Source organism: Cydia strobilella, chromosome 14, assembly GCF_947568885.1.
Source record: "Cydia strobilella chromosome 14, ilCydStro3.1, whole genome shotgun sequence".
Taxonomy (NCBI): domain Eukaryota; kingdom Metazoa; phylum Arthropoda; class Insecta; order Lepidoptera; family Tortricidae; genus Cydia; species Cydia strobilella.
The window spans coordinates 14,252,618-14,278,143 of NC_086054.1; the positions used below are offsets into that span (position 1 = coordinate 14,252,618).

General features: G+C 36.7%; 1 protein-coding gene across 2 annotated transcripts in view; it reads left to right on the forward strand.

Annotated features, from left to right (window-relative positions):
• The window catches only part of LOC134747247 (uncharacterized), a 143,392-nt gene that overhangs the window by 50,334 nt on the left and 67,532 nt on the right, over positions 1 to 25,526 (forward strand). For both annotated transcript variants that reach the window (XM_063681853.1, XM_063681851.1), the window contains exons 9-11: positions 4,037 to 4,168; positions 4,440 to 4,922; positions 11,232 to 11,391. In XM_063681853.1, coding sequence (XP_063537923.1) covers positions 4,037 to 4,168; positions 4,440 to 4,922; positions 11,232 to 11,391 — 775 coding nt within the window. The remainder of the gene's footprint in view (positions 1 to 4,036; positions 4,169 to 4,439; positions 4,923 to 11,231; positions 11,392 to 25,526) is intronic.

Consider the following 25,526-nt stretch of genomic DNA (forward strand, 5'->3'; position numbering starts at 1 on the left):
TAGAACTATAGCATAGCCCACACAGTTAACTGAGAGTTCTTAAACTTTATTACAAAAGACATAAGGTCCACCTTTGGACAGTTAAGAGTGTTGCTGTTTGTACCCATGAAACATTAATCCTTTATTGTACCATATCTCGGGCGTATCTTATTTGAAACTTCATTTAGTTACAACCTTTTCATTGTAAGGATGATACTGCGCATGCGGTTGATTTATATCTAATACTTTGTTCCCTTTGATGTGCTTTGTTCTTAATGTAGTTCGAAGAATGCGTGTTGGTAGGTGAAAGGGTTTTCTTGAAAATTTGGAAATTAGCCGTGCAAGATACATTTGTGGACGAAAAACTCGTAGGGTTCCGGGAGCATTTAAGATTTTTTAAATATGTACAGTGGAATCTGTTTATTATGACTCCGCTTATACTGACCAACCGCTTACTATGACGTTATTACTGTATGAAGTATGGTTTTCATATAAAATTATTTGTGACAAAGTCGGATAAGATGACTTCGCTTATAGTGACAAATCGCTTACTATGACCTATAATCCTATTTTCATGAAGTTATGTCAGGATTGACACATTCGCTGGTTTTCTCGGCCGTCCCCACGTCTTTCCCTGCGAGTACGTTTGGTGCGTGCGTGGCGTGTATGTTGTTTTAGTTTTGATTTTCAGTACCAAGTTGAGAATTGGTACAGGGTTAATAAAACTCATCTCTCACAAAGGAATTTGAGATTAATTTGGAAAAGTTAACAAAAATAAGAAGTTAATCCACTATGCTTTATATGACATCCGCTTAGTATGACGTTTTTGTCACTTCCCTTCGATGTCATTATATGCGAATTCTACTGTACACACATAATGGTAAAAACTTTTATTGACCGAGCGAGCGCGAAAATGAGCGTAGCAATCTCCGTTTCAGCTTGCGCAGATATGCTTTCGTATGTCGCAGTCCGGCTGTGGGTACTATACAGTCAAGGACATAAATATATATACATTCCCAAAGTTTCAAAAATATGTATACGCTCTTACACCTTAGACAATAAAGTCGTGTTCACATATTTTTGAACCATTTGTCTGGATCGATATTTTTGCCTTCAACTGTACATGTCGCACTTCTCAACCAATTCTCGAGAAATTTTGAGCAGTAGGCCTTAATTGGCGCGACAGTATCTCGCCGCGAGATAGACTACCCGTCTTTTACTAACTGTATTAATTAAAGAGGGACGGGTAGTCTATGTCGCGGCGAGATACTGTCGCGCCAATCGTCGATTCAGTTATTGGAAATAAGTATTTTACAGTACATATGGTGCTACTTTTTCGCACTAGTGCGGAAAAGAGCATTTTTCGTGCATATGTCGAAAATTTAAAGGGGCATATGTACTGTAAAACGTTGTACGACACACGTGCGAATAGGTAATTCGCTACTCGTGTCGATTTAAAACACTCCCTGCGGTCGTGTTTTAATTTATCGCCACTCGTTTCGAATTTCCTATTTTCCGCACTTGTATCGTAAATAACTATTAAAATGACAGAGTCATGAGGGTTTAAAGATAAAGTTAAAAGATAAAATATATTTATTCATGACGATCACAACACATGTACAGACAACAACAGCAAGAAAAAAGAAATTATTAAGTGTGCATCACGAAATGGACCCCAACTCAGCAAAATGCTAGCTATAAAGCCAGCGTCTTCCGTAGGGTCCATTCGGTGCTTGGGTTTGCGAGGTCTATGACCGTTCTGCCCTATTACGGCACAACATTGCATAGGTATTCTAGATACGCGGTTGTACCGTACCTTGCAGGGTAGCGTTGTACACTAGATTCCTTAGAGAATGGCTCAGGCCTCGGCTTTTAAGGCCTTTAGTACTCAAGTACTGGCCGTTGTGTTGTACAGTTTCCTTCTTACTGCAAAGTGCGATGTCGCAGTGCCATTATCTCTATAAATCGGCTCAGGCCTGATAGTCTCGGCTTTAATGCAGCCCATTCAGTGACCGGCTGTTGCCAATCTACGCCTCATTCGCGCTTCTCTATTGGATTACCCGTCCACTTTGCTTGGTTGTGGTCTAAACTACACGCGGACACAACGGCACTCTTGTCTCTCTTTATCCAGCAGGAAATTTACCCCGACTTTGGCGCTGTACAGACGATTAAGCGTACTTAGTGCGAGTACTTGATAAACCCGTAGGCTTCACGAAGTTCTTCATTGACACACATTATTTGAAAACAAGTCGATCTCACTGACGATGACCAAAATCGACAGTCGATAAGATTTTCTCTGGGCTTTAAATTTTATCAATTTCGTTTTAAGTAACCTTGTTGGTCACTTGTCACTTATCACGTACCTACCTATCCTACATCGTCATGAGTATGCTTGTCAAGTAAAGATGATCGTCTGCGCACCCAAATAGAGATGGGACAATTATATATTTAGTATTTACCTTACTCACCTTTTATGCCGTGTACCCGATCTTTTTTTTAGACCTACAGATTTGGGTATTTACATCTTCTCAGTATTTTCCACCTTATGTATTATGAAACCTGTCTGGAGTCATAAATATGCTTGAATTAATTATATTAGTTGAACCCTAACGGGACTATTTAGAATTGGGCGTGAACTATTATCACTTTCTGATTGAGATAAATTATAAACGAGTTATTAAATGACAGAGCCCGTGTCTTCAGAAAGTACTTACTTCTAATTTTAGAATTAAGACATATTTAATTCCCCTGATTTAAACTTTCACGATTTAAAACTTTTTTTACGCTATTAAGTCCCGTCGTTGTGAATAATAATATTTAATTCCCTCCAGAAATACAATGCAAAGCAATAAAAACAGATGATTTTCTAAAGAAATATCCAATACAGTTAACATTCCTCTTATGTATAAAGTTCACAAGGTTTTCCCCGACTGCAAACGTCCACATTTCTCTGTAACTTTGGACCACCGGCTATCAACGACGCTGTATTCAAATTCCCTGTTCAATTGCGGTTTAGCAACGACAACGAGCTCTAGGAATAGGCGGTTCCCGTTCTTTCCACCATGCAATTTGATAAGCGCGGGCGATGACACGGTGTCGTGTTCTTAATTGAAGTGAAGGCTAAGTTTAAAATTATATTTAGGTCTAAATAAAGACGCTGACAAATTTCTTTAATTGTGCCAATTGCTAAACCATTGAATGGGTACTGGGCAGGTTTTATTTTGATCATTGGTGAGCAGCAAACATTACATTATTTTCGTGGTGACAATATCGCAGTTGGCAGTTCCTATAAAATTCAACACGAAAGCTCTGAATGGGGATAGTGTTTTTAGGGTTCCGTACCCAAAGGGTAAAAACGGGACCCTATTACTAAGACTCCGCTGTCCGTCTGTCACCAGGCTGTATCTCATGAACCGTGATAGCTAGACAGTTGAAATTTTCACAGATGATGTATTTCTGTTGCCGCTATAACAACAAATACTAAAAAGTACGGAACCCTCAGTGCGCAAGTCCGACTCGCACTTGGCCGGTTTTTTTTTCTGGTCCACTGGTATTTTGAGCCATGGCTCATGATAGAGATACCTACTTTGTCTATCGAAACGTCTGTCTCGGATCGACATATTTGAGGAAAATTTATGAAATACGATGTCTATTAGCATAGCTTTTGAATTGATATGCTCAATCATACTCGAGTTAATCATTTAACCAATTTTATGTTGCGTAGGTATTATGACTAAAATATGTGGCGAAGAGGAAGATACGGTAAAACACCTAATAATGTGTGAATGTCACGCCCACGCCAGACAAAGAATGAAGGACTTTGGAGCAGGCTATCTGTACCAAAATAATTCAAAATGCTACCCATGAGCTCCATCATCTGGTACATGGAGATGGTCGAAAAAGCTCTAGAGGTGTTGACGGATCTGTCCTAAGGGGGTAATTGCACAAAAGAATCGTATGGGTCGAGGTGTATCCGCTAGAGCCCCCGAAAAATCATAAGATAAGTAGGTAATTATACCTACTACTTAGTATAAAGTTATATTTTTCTTGCTCACAGCCCACGCCGCCTAAGAAACCTCCCCGAAGAAATCTCTCAGTATCTCCCACTCACGCCAACTCACCCTCCTCCGGGTACAGTTACGAGCTGCGGACCCATGCGAGGAGTCAGGACGACTTGGATGAGATACAGGTATGCTACACACACTACCCTTCACGCAGGGCTCGCCTAAGAAACCCTGAACAAATCTCTCAGAATCCCGAATTACGTTGCTAGAAATTGTATGTACACATGTTTTTCACTTGAATGTGCATTTTAAATTTCATGTAGTTTTAAAATGAGAGCGTAATTTCGATTACGATACTTAAGAACATAGGTATCTTGATGTATGGCGGCAGGTAGATTCGTTTGACTCTTAATAAGTCTAAATTTAATATATGACCACGGATCTCTTTTGTTACAGGGTGCTAAACATTACCTCAAACACGGTCGTTCCGTCGACCAATACGTTGACGGTAAACTCTCCTACCCCGAGTTCGAAGAAAACCACAACTCTCCCCGCGTGGCCCCCGTGCCCAACCCTCGCCCCAGCCTCAAGAACCGCTCACAGCCTGTCGCCATCACGGCTATGTACGAAAACGTCGTCATCAAAGAACAGAACCCTAGAAGAAAACTAAGAAGAAGTTTCGGACCACAGAACGACAACGAAAGAATGGAGGACAGAGTCAGAAACTACTCCAACCAAGACAGATCTTCCTTGGAAAGTCTTTTAGATGATCAATCGATTAACAGTCCAAGTGACTGTGAGCGGTATTACGACGGGCCGAGGGTGGATATTCCGCTATCGCCCACGCATTATGAGCAGCCCCCTACGCCTGACCATCCGCCACCCTCAGCGCGTCAGGCGGAGAACAGCATACACGAAAGGATCAGGCCCTTAAGCCAGGTTAGTCCTGATTGCACGTAGTTGTCACAGCACTTATATTTGTGTATGTACCTACCTAATTATGTTTTTCTGTTATTTATGTTTATGACGTAGTAGGTTTTGAACTGCACAAATCAAAATCACTTTGTAAAAATAATGCCCAGGAAAAGTGAACAGTACAAAAAATAAGGCACTCGAAACTTTCCAGTTTTACTTACGGTTACTTACGTTAAAATTATTTATTGTCGTTTTTTTGTACTAACCATGGAGACTATATAAAGGAGCCAAATCTCTTTGTATGAAAAGTGTCCATCAAAAAACAGTAATTAGGCGGCGCCACCATACACCGTAATACTACCAAAAACAACCTACGTAATTTGGTCGGGTTATTTGTTGTGTCATGTTATACTCATGTCCCAGAGCCTAAATAGCGCCACCGGAGAGATTAGGAACTATTATTTAAAGCTGAAAGCGGTCACTTTTGCAACAATTCTGCCATAAGAGATTGGCATCCTTTCTATACCATCCATAGTACTAACGCTTTATTTATGTTAAGACAATAAGTAACTTAAAAAAAAATGGCATGATGAATGAGCATGATCTTTCAACAGTTTTTAAATTTGACATTTCCGATATTTCGTTCATTCAAGAACGATGCATCGAAAATGTTTGATAAAAAATTACAAATATTTTTCAAACGTTTCAGCTTATTATGGAGGTTGTAGAAGAAATAAGAATTAGAAAAAAATCTCAGGCAGACGAGTTAGGAAATAGATGACATGATTGACAAACCCAGTTCATGCATTTACAAGTTTACATTGATTTTCGGTATTTTATAATACCTAGTCCTTCTTATTCTGGTGCTTTTGTATCAGGTGATTTTTATTAATTATAAATTGTTTAATGTTAAAATATCAATGGAAAAGTATTTCTTAGGTGCTATATTATGTAGGATTAATTATGATAATAAGTTTAAAATGTGAAACATGTCAGAATCTATGTGTAAGCTATAGTTTTGTGCTTATGTTGAAGATTTTTTTTTATCTTGTATAAGAAAATAAATTTTAATGATAATTAACTTTTAACATTACTTACTACAATATTTATATTGACTATGCCTTTGGTTTAATAATTGTGATGTTTTAGAATTTAAAAAGAAATATATATTTTTATGAATGAGTCTTCCATATGAAATATTTGAAATAAACTATCATATTTTGTTAATTTCGACATTCATAACAATCATAACGAATTTTATTATAAGATTTTCTAAGTACCTACATGACAGTATCATTAATAGTGGTAGTCCTAAAAACGCATATATTCCTATAGTTACGTAAATTCGAATTTTAAAAATGCCTTTATTCGAGTATTAAAAGAAGATTTACCTGTTCGTGATTATAAAACAGACTGAATTAAAAGTAGTACATGCATACTAACAAAAAAACATAGGGTAAACGTGACTTTAATTGGAACGGTTGTGTATTTAGTACGCGACATACAGTAACGGGTTTTCGTTTAAGGCGGTTTGTTTCGACCAATCATTCCATAGCATTAGAAATGTAGTTCTACATCCAGTAGTTTTAGCACACACGTAACCTTACCCTAACGTAATAATAACAGCCCATTTAGTGTTCATACCTGTTCATATTCAACTAGAAACAAAATTGCCTTGCTACCGTCGGCAGCAGCAGTAAGCAAGCGGGTAAGTTCATCAAATGACCTGCACACGTTCTTGTTTTCCTGAAAACATTAAAGCTCTGTTCAGTTAATTGTGAACTCCTCGTCCGTTTAGAAACTTCTGCTGCCGACAACCCTGCAGTAAATATCTACAAATTCTAAAAGCTAAAGATGGCTTTTAATATCAAGATGATGATGAACAAATACATCTTTTTGAGCGTTTCTTCTGTGTAGACCAATGTAGGCCTATCTACGGGACGCATTCAGGCATTAGAAGCCGTAAACGATACTACTATCTCGTTCAGTCTTAGAATAGTCCCTGATTGGCCTACGTTGGCACAGAACGTCTATTCCTTAGTATTCGTTGTAACAACTACTGATGTCCCGTCGGAAGCTTTCCAATTTTCCATTTCCAAAATGAAACTTTCTTTTGTTTGTTTAGTAATTATCCTGAAATTTCCGAGAACTTTTTGGAAACTTTCCGCACATCTGTAGTATCAACCCTTTTTAAATTGGTTATCAACTGAGTCGTTTACCCTAAATTAAACTATGTCCTATTTTATTACAATTTGTTAATTTAAAGCTTGGTCATGTATTATTTTTGTTAATTTGCGATTTTAATAAATTACTTAGTCATTTATTTTTTGTTTTATTTTATTATGTTTGCTGAAATCTTCATTCCTACTCACGAAGAAAACTTTGAACCTGTAAGTATTGTCAGTATTTTTTAATTGAAGGCATGTTTACAAAAACAACATAACTAACATTTTTTGCGGATTTGAGTTTTTGGTATTCGTCTAAGCAGGATCTACACGTAGAGCAAAAGATAGTGTCCAAAGATGTCCCCAATTGTCCAAAATCAGTCCCCAAAAATATACCTCTACTAGTTAAGTAAGATAAATCTGTACCTCTCTGATAGAATACAAAACATAATTTCTATAGAAACTTATTTTATTTTCTTACAAAAAGAACATAGCTAACAAAATTTTACAAAAATAGTGTGACGTAGTGTCGAACTTATTTTTCAATTTTTTTCCAAAAATACTGGTCTCTAAATTTTTATTGTATATTTCGGAATTATTAGCCACTTACTAAAATCACCTATACAATGTTTATGTCCAATAACTAATAAATATAAGAAGACATTTAGTTTTTTTCGTTTCCTGTAAATTCATGTCTAGTGTAGTTATGTTGTTTTTGTAAACATGCCTTCAATTATAGCACATAATAACTAGTTTAAGTTAGTTTAAGTTCCCAACTACCTAGTGACATTACTGCATGATTACACAATTAGAGTTAGACCATGATAAGAGTGCAAGTGTTATTTATACGTCATAATTTCATAGAAGTTTACCCATTGGCTGACTGGTAAAGAACGCCTTAAGGCATTAAGTCCGCCTTTTGTACCTTCATGTATTGTGCAATAAAGCTTAAATAAATAAATAAATAAGTTTGACGTTTAAAATAACACTTGCACTGCGTGTGCTATCAAAATCGTTGCAGACTTATCTTGGTCCAACTCTATCAAAAAGGGATAAATATACTTTTAATATACTTTTCCTTTATTAACTAGGTAACTAACTAATGAAACCAGTTGAAATATTGTATATTGTTTGGTACCTACTCCCAAAGATAAGATTATAGGTAAAGAGTAGGTACAGTGCTGTCAACCGCATTCATACATATAATGTATACACATTAATACACTGTCATTTAAGAGTCCCCGGCAAGCTCGGCCGAATTGCACCTTTCCATACAAACGTAGTTCCGCTCTCATTTTAAAACTACGTTTTGGGTTGTAATGAAACTTTGCACATACAATGACATGAGGTATATCTAGGTCTGAAATTAGTTTATATATATCCAGGTTATAAAACAAACTAAATAGAGCACAAACAAGTTTTGTATGAAAAACTTAAATTCGCTGTATTTTTTTAACTATGGTATCTGAAGCTACATAAACTAATTACAGACATAGATATATCTTATCCTATTGTAAGTAGAAAGTTTCAGAGCAATCTAGCTAGTCGTTTTAAAATGAGAGCGGAACTACGTTTGTATGGAGAACCAAGCTTGCCGGAGACCCTTTAGATATTGGGGAATATGCCATTTGTGCAATTTCCTATAAAAAGGGACCTTATTGTCGATGGCGCTTACGCCAATATAAACGATGCCCCGATATACATACAATGCCGCGCGACGCTGTGCGGCGTAAGCGCCATCGACAATAAGGTCCCTTCATAGAAAATGCCCCATTTGTCAATGTTAGCCCTCCTAATATTATTCCAAATCGGCTTTGTCCTATCCTATCTCGACTTTGCCTGGTAGTGCGACACTAAATTATTTATAAGCCTAACCTAAATATACGAGAAGGATCCCAGCCTGATTTCGATAAAAAGTTTCTAATTATTTAATTTCCTGCCTTATCGTAGCCACGCTATAAATGACTGGCCGCTCTAAGAATAACTTTAGTTTAATTGCACCTAAATAACATAATGGCATTGTCTTTATTTGTCCTAAAATCCAAAACAAGTTAAGTCTCAACTCTCAATGCCTTAATGTCAAATCCTAAACATCGGTTAGTCAAAATATTCTTTATTCAAATAGGCCTAGCAACAAGCACTTTCAAATTGTCAAGTTTTACAAATATTACCTTAATCTAAATATCAGAGCAATTTATTGATGCAGTTAAAAACATTGAATTTTTATTATAGATAATAAGAATTTCACAAAAAGATCATAAGACACCAAAATTTTATGAAAAAAATACTAGTCTAGAAACTTTCTAAAATAAAGATGTAAAAAAATCATCAATTTGTAAAACTTAAGTGCAATGAAACCGAAGCGAATAACTGCCAGTCAGTGTGCGGTGTGCCGGGTGTGCGCCTGAATCGTTTCAAAGAGCAATGAGTAAGGCACTCACATTATTGCACCATCGTACTGTAATTTCCGATTAACTAAGTAGCTAACTAGTAAACACTTAACTGCACAAAATGAAGAGGTACATAATGTAATAAACAGGGATTAAGTGATCAACTTCGGTGGAAAAGTAACAAGGGATGATGATAGCACTGTCATAAGTAATAAGCAGTGTGTGCAGCCTAGCCAAGATGAAAATCGTACATCTATAAACGCTAAATGAAAAAATGAAACCGGCCAAGTGCGAGTCGGACTCGTGCAATTTTTAACAATGTATTTTTTTTTGTGAAACGAGTGAAATGTCTTTAAAAACCCGTAGGAGTCGGATCAAAAACTAAGTAATTAAGTCCTACTCACGCTTGACTGCACATTTCTAACAGGTTTCCCTGACATCTATAGGTAAAGAAAATAACTATTTTGGGTATTTTTTTCAAAACTTTAGTCCCAGTAGTTTCGGAGATAAAGGGGGAATGGTAATTTTTTGTCTGTTTTCTTTAATAACTTCTAAATCTCTACTCACAACAATCTATTTATTTTAAAATTACAAAAAATATATATTTGAGATTTTTAAAATAAGGTCTTTTATTTGATATGTAACGCGATATACTTTGAAAATCTTTATTTTTTAATTTTCCCATTTACCCCCCAAAAGTCGCCCCCATGTTTACGTTACATGTCCGTCTCTAATTTAAATACGTGTACCAAATATCAACTGTACTGGTCCAGTAGTTTTGGAGAAAATGAGCTCTGACAAACAGACGCACGAGTGATCCTATAAGGGTTCTGTTTTTTCCTTTTGAGGTACGGAACCCTAAAAATGTATCGGGAGGACGGATGATATGAAAAGTCACGTGACTATTTCCATACATTGTTAAAGTTTTGATTGGCGTTTTCCATTAACGATTGTCATTTCGGCTAGCAACCCGGTTGTCGCAAGTGCATTTAGAATGCAGGCAGATTTATTTTAGGTATTACTGAGGTACGGCTTATCATATATATAAATACCTGCCTAATGTGTACCTACACAAAAAATAATAATGGAATACAGAGACCAATACAATTAGGTAAGTGTCTAAAGTTAAACTACATGCAAGACCTATCTTCCCTGTTTTACAAAACCTACAGTAAGCAACAGTTAATTTGTTTCATTTCCTCTCGTGTTGCGAAACCTAGGGCCCGTTTATCACAAGCTTGTAGCTTGTAATACAAGTGGAAGTCCCTTTTTGACAGCTTTTGTTAGAAAGGGATTTCCACGTATTACAAGCTACAAGCTTTTGATAAACGGACCCTAGGTCTCTCAACATCGAGAGGAAGTGGAACAAATTAACAGTCAATTTGTCAAAAGGAGTAGATTAGGTCTCGCAACATCGAAAAGAAATGGAACAAATTATGTGTAAATGGAATTATGCATACACAAGTAAAAATAGTATGGAAATAAATAACAATTCCTTTAAAATGACGTTAATTTTTCGTCTCTAGGACTAAAAGGCCCTACCGCGTATAACGAAATTCGAAATTTCTTTATCTGCCTCTCGATTGCTCGAATATGCAAGAGCGACAGAGAGGCAGCTAGATAATGAAATTTCGAGTTTCGTTTTTCGCGGTAGATGTGACTCGATGTGTGTGTGGCGAGGTTTCTAGTCCCTCTCTAGTGTGCGATACCTGCCAATGAAATCTCCCCTTAACTTGTCTCACTTAAATTCTGTATCAGACCAAAGCTTCCCTCCCCAGGAATACAAGCGGCGGTCCATGCTCCGCGAGCTGTTACGCGACTGCCAGACGGACTCGGAGCTGCTGCGCGCCATGTCCGTGGCGTCTGTGGCTAGCGGCGCCACCGACCGCAGCAACACCGACTGCGTCGAGGAGTACGTGTGCGACGTGCCTTTTGCAGGTCAGTTTATTATAGTAGGACAGACAGACGGATACGAAGCTGCTGCGCGCCATGTCCGTGGCATCTGTGGCTAGCGGCGCCACCGACCGCAGCAACACCGATTGCGTCGAGAAGTATGTGTGCGACGTGCCTAGGTCAGTTTATTATAGTAGGACAGACGGACACGAAGCTGCTGCGCGCCATGTCCGTGGCGTCTGTGGCTAGCGGCGCCACCGACCGCAGCAACAACGACTGCGTCGAGAAGTACGCGTGCGACGTGCGTTTTGCAGGTCAGTCTAGCTTTAGTAGGTTACCTCAAGCAAGCAGATCCTAAGGACCAACACACATTTATACTTTTCACTTAGGGTTTATCTTCGGTCCAAATTCTTTAGGTATCATCTAATAAAAGACGCTCAGTCACTCACTTAATTTATTGGGACATATTTATAAAGTAAGTGAGTATGAGGAGAGCTATGAAAGGATCGGTCAAAATGCCTTAGACTAATCTTTCCTCACAAGAGAATCAAATTCAATAATTTTCAGATCCATCTTTCACCATTTCCGTTGTATCTTATTTCCGATTGACTATCAAAGTAAACTTAAACAGTGGGTCATTAACATCAACATGTGCACTCATCAACTTAATATAATTTATCAAGTCTTTGTTAAAACATGCAAAATATGTAAATGAAATTCGAAATTAAGCATTCGTTATAAACGTAGTTGCTCTTACCCGCGTAAAATATTTACCACTGGGGAGGCGAGAATCCATACTTTTTCCCGATTTTTCTGTTTGCGCAGCAAATATGGCAATACGCGCCAGTGGGTTGCCAGACTGCAAACAAAAAATCCCGACCGAAAATCCAGCGGAATATTTTACCGATGTAGGTAACGTCATACGATTCTAGGTATTTTTGGTTCAGGATGACTTTTATGTTTTTATTTAAAAGTCAAAAGTTTGTTAGAAATATTTTTTCTAGCTTTTGTTTCATGTGCTGTCTAGTTTCAAATGCTCAAATTCATGTGACAATCTGACCAAGTTTATTTGTTAGCCATTAACATTTCGCATTCTTCAGGTCCAAGTCGTTTACTACCTACGTAAGCTTGTACTGTGTGCAGTTGTGCCCGCTGCTTCGCCCGTGTGTGCATTCGGTCTGTCTGTTTTCTTTTATTCTCCCAGAGGATGGACTTCCAAAAATAGCTAAATTGAGCTGGCATTAATTGGCACGTCACACGATTTCGTCAAAATTGATGCATTAGTACCTAGACAGATACCCAAAGTTCCATTGACATTTTAAATGATAGTAAACTAACTCTACTACTGTATAATCAGACTGCTAGAAAATCTTCTCATCGTGCCTCAATTAGACTGTTTAACAGCCACTAATAGGCCGCATAAATCGTTGCATCAGCCATCGGTATGTTGAAGCAATTTTTACGGTGCAATCAATCTCCATCGAGACGGTAGTCGTAATAGCTGTCATAAAAGTTGTTTATATGTTTGCCTATAATTATGCTGTAACTGTTTTGTTATCATTAGTCCCAAGTCAATGCACGGCCTCTCATTGGTTTTTGGGTAGTCTCAACGATAGCCTAATTAGGAGGGGGGGGCTTACATACACACCTTTGTTCCCTCCTCATGTGGTAGGTATTACTTTAATAGAAAGCAACGGGTAAATATCAAATAATATTTAAAGAAACACATTGATACGCTACGGGGGTTTGTGTCTACCTACTTAGGACCTCCATTTTGCTAAGCTTCCATTTATCTATCCTCGTAAGGCCCAGTGTACATTACAATGTACACTCAGTTTCAATCAAATTAGAACCTTTCATAAACCAAATAAAGTAGCATTTCTTATGTTTCATCGCTTTTTAAAACAAACTAAATTCGTTCCAATTTATTTATAGAACAAGGTTCAAATTACAAATTTGAAAACTTTGTATGGTGGGTCTTACGAGGCTATAGGTACTGGTAGAGTTAAATCACCAAAAACCCCCTGCACACTTCCCTTAACTTTAACCATTCCAATTTTTCACCTCTCGCATAATGGACGAAGAAAAAACGGCAAAATATGATCACATAATTGAACTCATTTTATGTACAGAGCGATTCGAAGAAAAATTAGTAGCAAAATTTCAACATATATTAGGTACTACCTACTGCAGTTTAGAGCAAGTGCGACGTAGTCATATTATTATCACGTTGGGCCCTATGACACTTATTTATTCGAATATAACTATATAGCTAGGGAGGTTTTGAGATTATACTGAGCAACTTTTACTATGGGATCAACCATGCAATCCCAAAAAAAAATTACTCTCCCATAGAAAATGGACCAGCCATGACAAATGTATGAAACAGCCAAAAATCTTTTTCGCGATTTTGGGGTTGGTCCCATACTAAAAGTTGCATAGTATAATCCCAAAATGTCCCTGGCAACGGGAATGCACATATTTTTTGGCCAAACTGTATAATATAGAGTGTGATATCGGTGCTGCTTATAAAAATCTAATATGAAAAAGTAATTACCTTGTGCGGTAGAGGCGTGTAAAGGGCTCGACCTTTCGCAATCGTCGTGTGAAAGGAACATGGCTCTGTTACAAGACTAACAAGCATCGTGCTAACGGTTGCATACTTTATATCAAAGAGTAGATTCATTAAAGAGGATACAATGTCTACGAAAATACGGCCATGGAGTATTATGAAGTACAAGGCAAATCTAGCAAACAAGTGAAACAAGTATGCCTACGATGATTGCCTACGAAAATACGGCCATGGAGTATTATGAAGTACAAGGCAAATCTAGCAAACAAGTGAAACAAGTATGCCTACGATGATTGCCTACGAAAATACGGCCATGGAGTATTATGAAGTACAAGGCAAATCTAGCAAACAAGTGAAACAAGTATGCCTACGATGATTGCCTACGAAAATACGGCCATGGAGTATTATGAAGTACAAGGCAAATCTAGCAAACAAGTGAAACAAGTATGCCTACGATGATTGCCTACGAAAATACGGCCATGGAGTATTATGAAGTACAAGGCAAATCTAGCAAACAAGTGAAACAAGTATGCCTACGATGATTGCCTACGAAAATACGGCCATGGAGTATTATGAAGTACAAGGCAAATCTAGCAAACAAGTGAAACAAGTATGCCTACGATGATTGCCTACGAAAATACGGCCATGGAGTATTATGAAGTACAAGGCAAATCTAGCAAACAAGTGAAACAAGTATGCCTACGATGATTGCCTACGAAAATACGGCCATGGAGTATTATGAAGTACAAGGCAAATCTAGCAAACAAGTGAAACAAGTATGCCTACGATGATTGCCTACGAAAATACGGCCATGGAGTATTATGAAGTACAAGGCAAATCTAGCAAACAAGTGAAACAAGTATGCCTACGATGATTGCCTACGAAAATACGGCCATGGAGTATTATGAAGTACAAGGCAAATCTAGCAAACAAGTGAAACAAGTATGCCTACGATGATTGCCTACGAAAATACGGCCATGGAGTATTATGAAGTACAAGGCAAATCTAGCAAACAAGTGAAACAAGTATGCCTACGATGATTGCCTACGAAAATACGGCCATGGAGTATTATGAAGTACAAGGCAAATCTAGCAAACAAGTGAAACAAGTATGCCTACGATGATTGCCTACGAAAATACGGCCATGGAGTATTATGAAGTACAAGGCAAATCTAGCAAACAAGTGAAACAAGTATGCCTACGATGATAAGGTGGATATCGAAATTTACTACTTGAAAATTGTCAACATTTAAAGTTTTTATTAGGGACCTATTTAACATCAGGTTATATTAGTAGTATACGAGTACCTACTGTAGAAGAAGCAATAAATTCGGGTTCAAATCATTCCTAACATTCAATTTGGGGGTGAAAAAAAGGATGGATTTAAATTTAAAAGCAGATAATAAAAAAGTAGCATTTTCGTTCTTAAATGTTACGGATGTTAAGTTAAGTTGGTAGTTACCAATAAGTTTTATTATTTATTTATTTTTAAGTTTTAGTTAATTAAGAGCTTTGTAAGTGAGTACGCATGCACTCGCTATACTTACTGATTATTTATATTTATTTATATTTAGTTCTGCTGTAGTTAAGTTTCTCTGAAGTGAAATGTATAATTTCTTTGAGAAAATAAAGTTCTATAAACCTATATTTAAAAATTAAGGTACCCAAATTACTAATTCCACGCAGACGAAGTCGCGGGCAAAACCTTTATAATTTAGCCTATGCAACTTCTAACACTGATTTCGCAGTGAAAATCGTTGTTATATTGTTTTTATATTTTTTTCTAGAATCGGCAAACAATTATGTGGAACATGTATTAAAGGATCATGCATTTAAGGATTAAGTGTTTCTGAGATAAACACGATTTATTTCACATCTTTCTCAAAAACAACTGTCGCTTTGCAAGCAATCATCATATACATAATCTATGAATATTGACTAGTACAACACAAGACTCGTGATAAAAGAAACTTGCTTATTATATTTTACCGTGTTCCATGTCAACGTTTTATCTCTATACAAGTTTCATATTAACTTACTACATTTGGCATCTAATGTAGGTGTCGTACCGCGTTGTAGAGTTAGTACTTAGTTTTCTATCGAATATCGGTATAATGGCACTAATGGTTAAACTTCTTGTGTTATTTAAAGTATGAGATACCTACTACTTACATTATTATAGCAGTTCAGACATTCTTACACAGATTGACTAAGTCCCACAATAAGCTCAAGAAGGCTTGTGTTGTGGGTACTCAGACAACGATATATATAATATACAAATACATAGAAATCACCACTCAGGAACAAATATCTGTGCTCATCACACAAATAAATGCCCTTACCGGGATTCGAACCCAGGACCATCGGCTTCACAGGCAGGGTCACTACCCACTAGGCCAGACCGGTCGTCAAAGCATATAATCAGAAAGATATCATCTTATTATGGCAGTCAGCCATACATTATTAGAGCTCACGGTTAATTGCCATTTTATGATAGATAATATCTCTATTTGTTTATTTTGTTGTGATTTCTTGTTTATTCCTGTTTATTTCCTGTTCTGAAAATCTACTGACTGATAGAAAGGTGTTTTCTAAGAAAAATATCATTAGTGCCTATAAATAAACGTAATTATTTACGTACATGGGGGGCGACTTTTGAATATCGATCGCTCTATTTCGTCACTCGAAAATCCGTGAAAAACGGCGAAATGCTAATTTTTGAAATACGAGCGAAAGAAGTTGGGAATTTAGGTAGTTTGACCATTCTATTAGTAGAATTTTAATGCCTAGTAGTGGAGATATTATTGAACGAAATACACGAAATGAAGTGGTCGAAATTCAAAAATCGGCCCCCAGACATAATTTGATTGTCGCACAGAAAAAATATTTTATTAGATCTATTTGACATACAAAATCTCGAGTTGATTTTTAGGGTTCCGTACCCAAAGGGTAAAAACGGGACCCTATTACTAAGAATCCGCTGTCCGTCTGCCTGTCACCAGGCTGTATCTCATGAACCGTGATAGCTAGACAGTTGAAATTTTCACAAATGATGTATTTCTGTTGCCGCTATAACAACAAATACTAAAAAAGTACGGAACCCTCGGTGCGCTAGTCCGACTCGCAATTGTCCGGTTTTTTAATTTATATTTATTAGAAGTAAACGTTTAAGACAGTAAAATCAACAAACTAATTTAAGGTAAGTACCTCAAATACCTATATTTTACTCAGTCGATCGTAATATAAGTTTTGTAATAGGTATAGTATGAAAGTCAACTTCAGGGCACCAATTGCGAGTCGGACTAGCGCACCGAGGGTTCCGTACTTTTTAGTATTTGTTGTTACAGCGGCAACAGAAATACATCATCTGTGAAAATTTCAACTGTCTATCTATCACGGTTCATGAGATACAGCCTGGTGACAGGCAGACAGACAGACAGACAGACGGACAGCGGAGTCTTAGTAATAGGGTCCCTTTGGGTACGGAAACCTAAAAGTATATTGTAACAATTGTAATCAGTATTTATTAAGTAAATGAATTTGTTTGCCAGAAAGCAGAAACTGATATTCAACATAGTTTTTATTTATCAACTAATACCCAATGCCTCAAATGGCATTTCACTATCATAATCACCATCATTTAACTCCATCTATCACCTGTTGTACCGAAATCTCGCGCTGACCTCATTACACTGCGGTGCAATTAAATGTACAATTACACTTCTCTGCATAATGAGATACACGTGATTAGAACATTAGCAACGATGCCATAATATGGTGCTTGAAATATCGAAGAATCGTAAACATGTTAACTTCAAATTAGTTAAACTGTACATCTAATGTAATGCATCCCGTGCAAAAAATAGCAAAACGAGGCACTTATAAATTAAATCATTAACAAGCAGAAATGTCTGTGATTAAGCTTAGACCCTTATAGTGGAAAGATTTGCTGACTATCGATGAGGTCTTGGTGGCTCAGTTGGCAGAGCGCTGGAGTATCGATCCAGAGGCCGTGAGTTGAAGTCACCCAGTAACTTTTTCCATTTTTGTATTCATTCTGAGGCACTTATAGTCCGTCTAAGCTAACTTTGGACAAAGTAAGGTATTACATCATTCTAAACGTCATATTTTCATAAAAAATAGAATAGAAATTCATCCAGAACATATAAACAAACGAAACAAAATACATATATGAAAAACGTACAAAGAAGAAAGTGGCCTCATCTCAGCATGTTGCTGGCGACTTCCAGCGCTGATTTTCCGATGTCCCACTCTCACACTGCTGCATGGATACAGGCACTGTGCAAGAACATTAAGGGCTATAATTTCCCCAAGCGAATAGGGAATATTACGCGAAACTCTGCTCAGGGGGCGCCACTACCACAATCTGAGGGTCTACCCTAACATCTCTGTCACTTGCATATTCGAGCGATAAAGAGGCCGATAGCGAAATTTCGGATTCGCATTTTCCGGTAGGTTCTCTGTAAACAAACCGCGCCTCCGTGCATCAATGTCATATTTTATTATCTCTGAAAACTTGTGAAAAAACTGTTAAAAGCACAGTATGTATAAGTTACTCTATGGTTTACTAAACGTGCTAGTGCTGCACTCTGGTGGTAGAACATTGCAGTAATACCCCCTATTAATCAATATTTAAATTAACTTTATTTTCTATTTTTTTTCTATTTTGTGTTTCTCAATATACATATTAATGTCTTAGATATAGGTAACATGTATGTAATAGTCCGACCGATCCTGTGCCGCTCGCATCCACCGAATTCCCGCCCTCGATGGATGCTTCGGTGGAGGACCTCGTCCACCTATATCGACAGCAGTCAAACAAACGGCCAGCGTACAAACGGAGGACAGTGTGGCCACCTAGAGATGGGTAGGGGTGAGTAAATACTGAGTATTTACTCGGTATTTACTCAAAGCATACAGTAAATACTCGTATTTACTCATTTTGGTGAGTAAAAACGATTATTAACAAAATTTCAATATTTTGGTGAGATTTAAGTACTAAATTGGCTTTTATTTAATTGTGTTAACGTGTATTAATGATATTTATGTTATAAGAAGCTTATTACGCTTAGTTTTTGGCAAAAATGTGATTATCAGTGAGAGGTCATTTGGAATTTAGCGGATATATACGTGATAAAGTATAGTTAACAATTTTGTTTTAAATAAGAAGGTACTTAATTACTTTCAAAGTTACTTAATTACTTGCGTTCTAGATAAGTGCATGTTGCAAGCTGATTCACATATTATACAGTTTTTAACCTGTTGTTTATTAAAATAAAACTGCGACGAAAATACTTTACAATATTATACTCTTACCAGATATCGCGGCGATTGTTACATAGTATGTGTAGTTCTTACGGCTAACACTTTGTCTATTGTAAGTAAAACCGCACGTGCTACTACCTGCAAAAAAGGTTCGGTCATTGGCATATAATTCTAATAGGGTATTTGACTACTTGTCAAATCAGGTTCTTTTTTCGAACTGTCAAAACGATTTTGCTACTATGGAATGTATATGAAACACTAGCATGTGACGTCACAATCAAATTACCTACTCTTTGTAGTTTTATACGGGCTTTAAAATAGAAATTGTGTCTAATAATAACTGCTGTCTACGTTTCTCCATTAATCTTCTGGTGCTTTATTTCATGCATGGTGTAAAATAATTAATTTTAAATACAGTAAAATACGCTATTGGCTTATCAATATTCGGGAATCTAAAATATTAAACACGAACTTTCATTGGGCATATAATAATATAATTTGGCTGTGTATTAATATTTTAGCGCCAATAATTTATATGAACCTCAAATATATAGCCGTTTTCTTTTTAAAATGTGGTCTCCTCCTCCTCCTTGCATCGGTTTCCTCATCACTGAGGGTCGTGGTCACTTCTAGGTAACTTCTAGCTTCTCTTGGACAATTCGCCGCCACTTCTTTCTGTCTGTCGCCGAGTGTAGGGCATCGTGGAGCATTACATCAAGGGCTGAGCGAATTTGGTCTGTCCACCGCATTGGGCTCCTGCGTCTCGGCTTATCGCCTTCGATTTTACCAGTGATTACCAGCTTTTCCAGGTTATCACTGTCTTTCCTGGCACTGTGGCCAAAATTCATAAAAATACAACTCATATTGATTAATTTAAGGCACCGTTTTTGTTGCCAATTTATTAATTTTAGTACCCATGGCCAAAATGGTTACTGAGTGGGACCCACGGAACACCATAGACGGTGCAGGCCGGGGTTCAGACAGACCGAAAAGGAGATGGTGGGACAACTTGGACGCATTCTACCCCAAATGGTGGGAAAATGCTGATGACAGGGTCGAATGGAAAAAACGAGGGGAGACCTTTGCCCAGCAGTGGGACACCAAAGTAGGCTAATAAAAAATAAAAAAGTACCCATTTCTATTTTTTTAAACTACCCAAATTCGATTAATTAGTTGACCGGTTAAATACGTGCCAATTACAATGGAAAACTATTAATTACGTCCCACGTTTAGGGGGAGGGGGTCTAGAAAATGTGACATGTTGTGACACGGGGGAGAGGAGTAACAAACTTTGTGACGTCACTTTAACTTCACTTGTAGTCGAAAATTGTTTTAATTGTTTGTATTCGCGATACAACTAAATAATCTAGTTTTTGAAACGATATATCGTATCGGTTTCGTGTCATAAAATTTCTAATATTCCTATTATTTTAAATATTTTTATTAAAATAACTATATTTCATTCAATTTGCTAATTTCGTTGAAAACAAAATTGTCAAATATGTGAAGTCACACGAGGGGGAACGGGATTTCCAAATGTGAAATCACTAAATTCGTGTGATGTAATTTATGGATGACCCCCTAGGCCAACGCTCAAAAACCAGTGTAAGTGCGCTCTCCGATATATATACATTTTATATCGGATAACGCGCCTTTGTTACGCATCTCGTTCACATAATATATTTTAGACTGGTTCTGTAGCGTTCGACTCGCCGAAACTCAGTAACCGTAGAGGGACCCCACACAGCCTCGCAATTTTTCCATAGTTCATTTTGAATCTTATTGCAAGTTCCATAGAAATTGTAATTCAATAACCGGTTAAATTGACCGAACCGTTTTTTATTGAGTGGGTAGCACGTGCGGTTTTACTTACAATAGACAATGAGTTAGCTGCAAAGACCAGCTTGAAAATTAACGACTATACATAGTATAGCCGTATAGTATCCGCGGTCAAAGTTAGCGAGTCTTTTTTTTCAGGTAGTAGCACTTGCGGTTTTACTTACAATAGACAAAGAGTTAACCGAAAGGGCCAGCCTGAAAACTAACGACTATAATAAAATCATATTTTAACCACACTAAATACATAGTTACGGTATACGGCAAATACGGGTATTTTAGGTAAATATTTGGTGGGTTTTTACTAACTACCCATCTAGTTGCGGTCAACTGCTGCTTAGAAAGCGTCGTTCCACGCTGGGTTTCACTCTCCCATTAAAATAAGTGACTGAGGACTGGAATAGAATCCACAGGTCCGCCTTTTAGAATCTTAAATCCCCGTACACGCTAAATTACGTGTTTACGCGGCACTTACGTCCTTTTATGAAGAGTTTTTTAATGAAAACTCAAAAATGACCCGACCGATCATATTTAAAGTATTTTTTTCTCAAAGTGTTTTCTAGGGTCTATTTTCCCGATATTTTTTCATATTTTATTAAACTTTGTTCCAAAAGTTATAGAGGGATGAACATTATTTTGGCCTTTGGAAACGGTTTTGTCCCAAAAGTATTAAATTTATCGAAAAAAGTGCATAATAACATTGAAGTTATTTTTAAAGACCAATTTAATGATGTGCCACACGTTGGTGGTTTCAGATTTTTTTATTGTGACACTTAGTTACATGTATGGACCGCCCCTCTTAAAATATATTTTTTACTAATTGGACTACTAAATCCAGTACAAAATACACCTTTATTTCAGATTTCTATACCCTGTCAGCAGTGTCAGCACTCTAAATAGTTTATACCCACCAAATTGGGTATAAACGAGTAAATACGGGTAAATTGAGTAAATACTGAGTATTTACTCGGTATTTACTCTTGAGTATTTACTCACTACCCATCTCTATGGCCACCTCGTCCACCTATATATCGACAGCAGTCAAACAAACGGCCTGCGTAAACATGGAGGACAGTGTGGCCAACTCGTCCACCTATATGTCAACAGCAGCAATTATTTTACGAAGAAAATAATCAAGACTCTTCACCCTTTTCAAAATGTATTTAATGGTCGGGGTAAAAGTGATCATCAGACTGTCAGCAGCATTTTACACGTCCACGAGTCGTGTACGTTTGAAAGTGCGTGTTTTTATAGCGGTCTCGCAATGTTACCATCGCGTGGTCATTAGAGTTCCGTGCGCCTTTATTTAGCCCATAAAGACGGGCTACGCTTGCAACTGCCGCTCTGCTACAACCTACAACCTAAAGTATTGACTTTTTAGTAGACTAAAGTATTGACTCCTTCGACGCCATTCATTTATTACGTAAGACGGTTATTGCTAGTTTTTGACCCCTCGAGACCTATGTAGGAAAAAAATAAGAAAAGGCTAACCCCCCCTCCCCCTATATTATTACGTAAGAGTTATTATAGTCAGAGATGGGCAAAATGTAATCGACTAACGATTAACGATTAAGATTACAAGAATTAATTGCGACTGACGATTGAAAACGACGATTGATCAATCTTAGTTGTATAGAGTGCAACTAATTTAGTTGCAACTAAATTAGTTGCCGATTGATTTCGTACAACTAAATTTTGTAATCGACTAATTAGTTAGACTATTTTCTCGCGACTAATGTTAGAAGCAAATTGAATAGAATACCTCGGTATGGCTATGTTGACAGACTGATTAGGACATCTTAACGGATGTTTAAAAAATAAAATAGTCATGTATTACTTACGATATTTTGACCGTTTCTAAGGAGTGAGGTCTGTTCTCACTAGTATTTTGCTACTAAAGTAAGTAAGTTTAATGACCACACGTTGAAAACAAAATAGACCGCGTAGATAATAAACAACATGCAGATGTGTCATTCAATAGAACGTGTTATTTTTAGAAGATGCGTCGGCACTTGCACCAAAATGCAACAAACAACTTCCAGTTCCAGGTAAGTAGGATTATCCCATTGTTTTGTCACCGCGTGACACTAAAAAGAGTTTTACTATTGTCAGGGACAGCAAAATATTGATAGTTTCTATGTCTAAGATTTACTCAGTATCGTATAATTCAAAGTATATAAAATATATAATGCACCAACCTACTTTATTGTTTGCGATTTGTAAACGATGCAGTTTTTCGCTATTTGTCGTTATTACCAATATATCGTTATAATAATATTATGGCATTATTTGCATTGTCATTCAAGTATTTCAAATTAAACGTGTATACATAATTTTAGCTTAATCGGATGAAGATATCTGCTTCAAAATAAGTCGCAAAATTCTACCCAAACTAACATAGTTACAACATACGAGTAACTCCGTATGTTACATACATACGTACTTGTAGTTACATATTGCAAGATAAAAAATGCAAAAACGGGCGACTACGTAGTTTTAATATAGATTTAATCGTGAAATTTAGTCGATTGAAACTAAAACTAATTTAGTTGTTAGTCGAACATTCTCACAACTAATTTAATCGCAACTAAATTAATCGCGATTAAAAAATGACGATTGATATTTTTAATCGATTGATTAGTTAACTAAAAGATTGATCGATTTATGCCCATCTCTGATTATAGTTATATTACGTAAGAATCGAAAGAAAAAAAAAAGGAATTTATTTACTGTGCATCACATAAACATAATGGAAAACAAAAAGAGAATGACTACAAAAAGAAAAACAACAGACTAGGTAAAAGGGGTCTATAAAAACTAAAAAAGTCCAATAAAAGAGTGTAAAAATGTCCCGTAAAGTAAAACTTGTTTTCACATGATGTGTCAATAATATTCTGATGCCTCCCGCTCTTTCAAGCACGGCTCTCAACACCTATTACCTACGTTTTAGACATCTCTGAATTTAATATGATGAATTGTATTCACATTTATAGTGTTTGTCAGAGGTAGGCCCAACTACAAAATGTATACAACTTATTTTCTGCTACAGAACCCTTGCCTTACCGACTGTCGCTTGTCCATGTTTTTATTTCCTTCTTGATTACTGTTTTCACGCGCCCTTCTTGACGGCTAGCTAGTGAATAAATATTAATTTACTTGCCGTGAAGCAATCTTATAAGTAGGTACGTGAATTCCGGAGGAGAATGTCTGTTTATTATAGCTATAGACAACGTGCGTGAATTCCACACGTGAATGTTAGATAGCAGAAGTCGCTAAGCGGGTAAAGTGTTCAGTATTATCTGAGAACAACTTTACTGATTATTACGAAAACTTACCTATAATATGTCATGTGAGTAAGAAGAGTTGCAGGGCATATTGCTCAATATGAAAATCAAATCATTAAGACATTAAATTATAGAATGAAGTTGGAATGTGTATACTTTTCATGTCCGCGTCTGTGGTTATGAACACGGAACACGGTAGCTAAATCGTTCTATAATAACTTATAATATTTGTAATAATTGATTGGCTATTAAGAGGATACATTAGTGGTAATTTTTTCATACAAATGTTCTCGACATTTTTCTCTCTGGATTTTCGCCCAAGATGAATAATTTTTTTTATATGAGTTCAATATTACCAGTATCTGTACGTTTTGCTTTTTTGATATTTTTGTTTTTATAGGGAGGGGTTATAAACTGAAAATAGACAGATTATATATAGTAGTGTGACTACTTAAAAATCACAAATCAAAAAATATTTCATAAAATAATTTGATTTGTTCCCTAGTTGGGGAGGGAGGGGGTTTCAATAGTTCTTATGTAAGATCACATAGTTTTTTTTTTAATTTCTGTTAAATTATTACGTTTAAAATAACACTAACCCACACTTTATGCTATCAAACACGCTGCAGTTAGCTTAAACGGGCTCCAGTTCCTGTAAAGGTACAAATAATAGTTCCAAAAATGTTTTTTTTTTATTATAATAAAACAAACCAAACGCGTACCTATTCATTTTATCCTGTAGATAAAATTTTTATTTTATCCTGTAAAATATCCAACATAGGGGGGAGGTGGTCAGCCTTTTCTTATTTTTTCTTACATAGGGGAGGGAGGGGGTCAAAAATTGTCAAAAATCGTCTTACGTAATAAATGAATGGCGCCATATGCATCGTAGTCTAAAAACTTTTAATAAGACTATCAAAGCGTGTTCACATGATTTCTCGAGAAAAACCATTACTCTGCTATATTAAGTCATTACTCAGCCAACTTAATTGCAGTGCCATTTAAAATTACTATAACAAGCACTAAAAGTGCATTATCTTTTCGAAAAATAAAATAAGAAATCTAGTAATTCGCGTTACAATCGCAAAAAGTACAAAGAAACTTGCGCCGGCGCCAGTCCGCCGCCATTTTTCTTTCTTTTATTAAAGCGTGTTCAAGTAAAGATATATTGTTATGTTCGTTTGTAACGCAATTGGGTTTAAA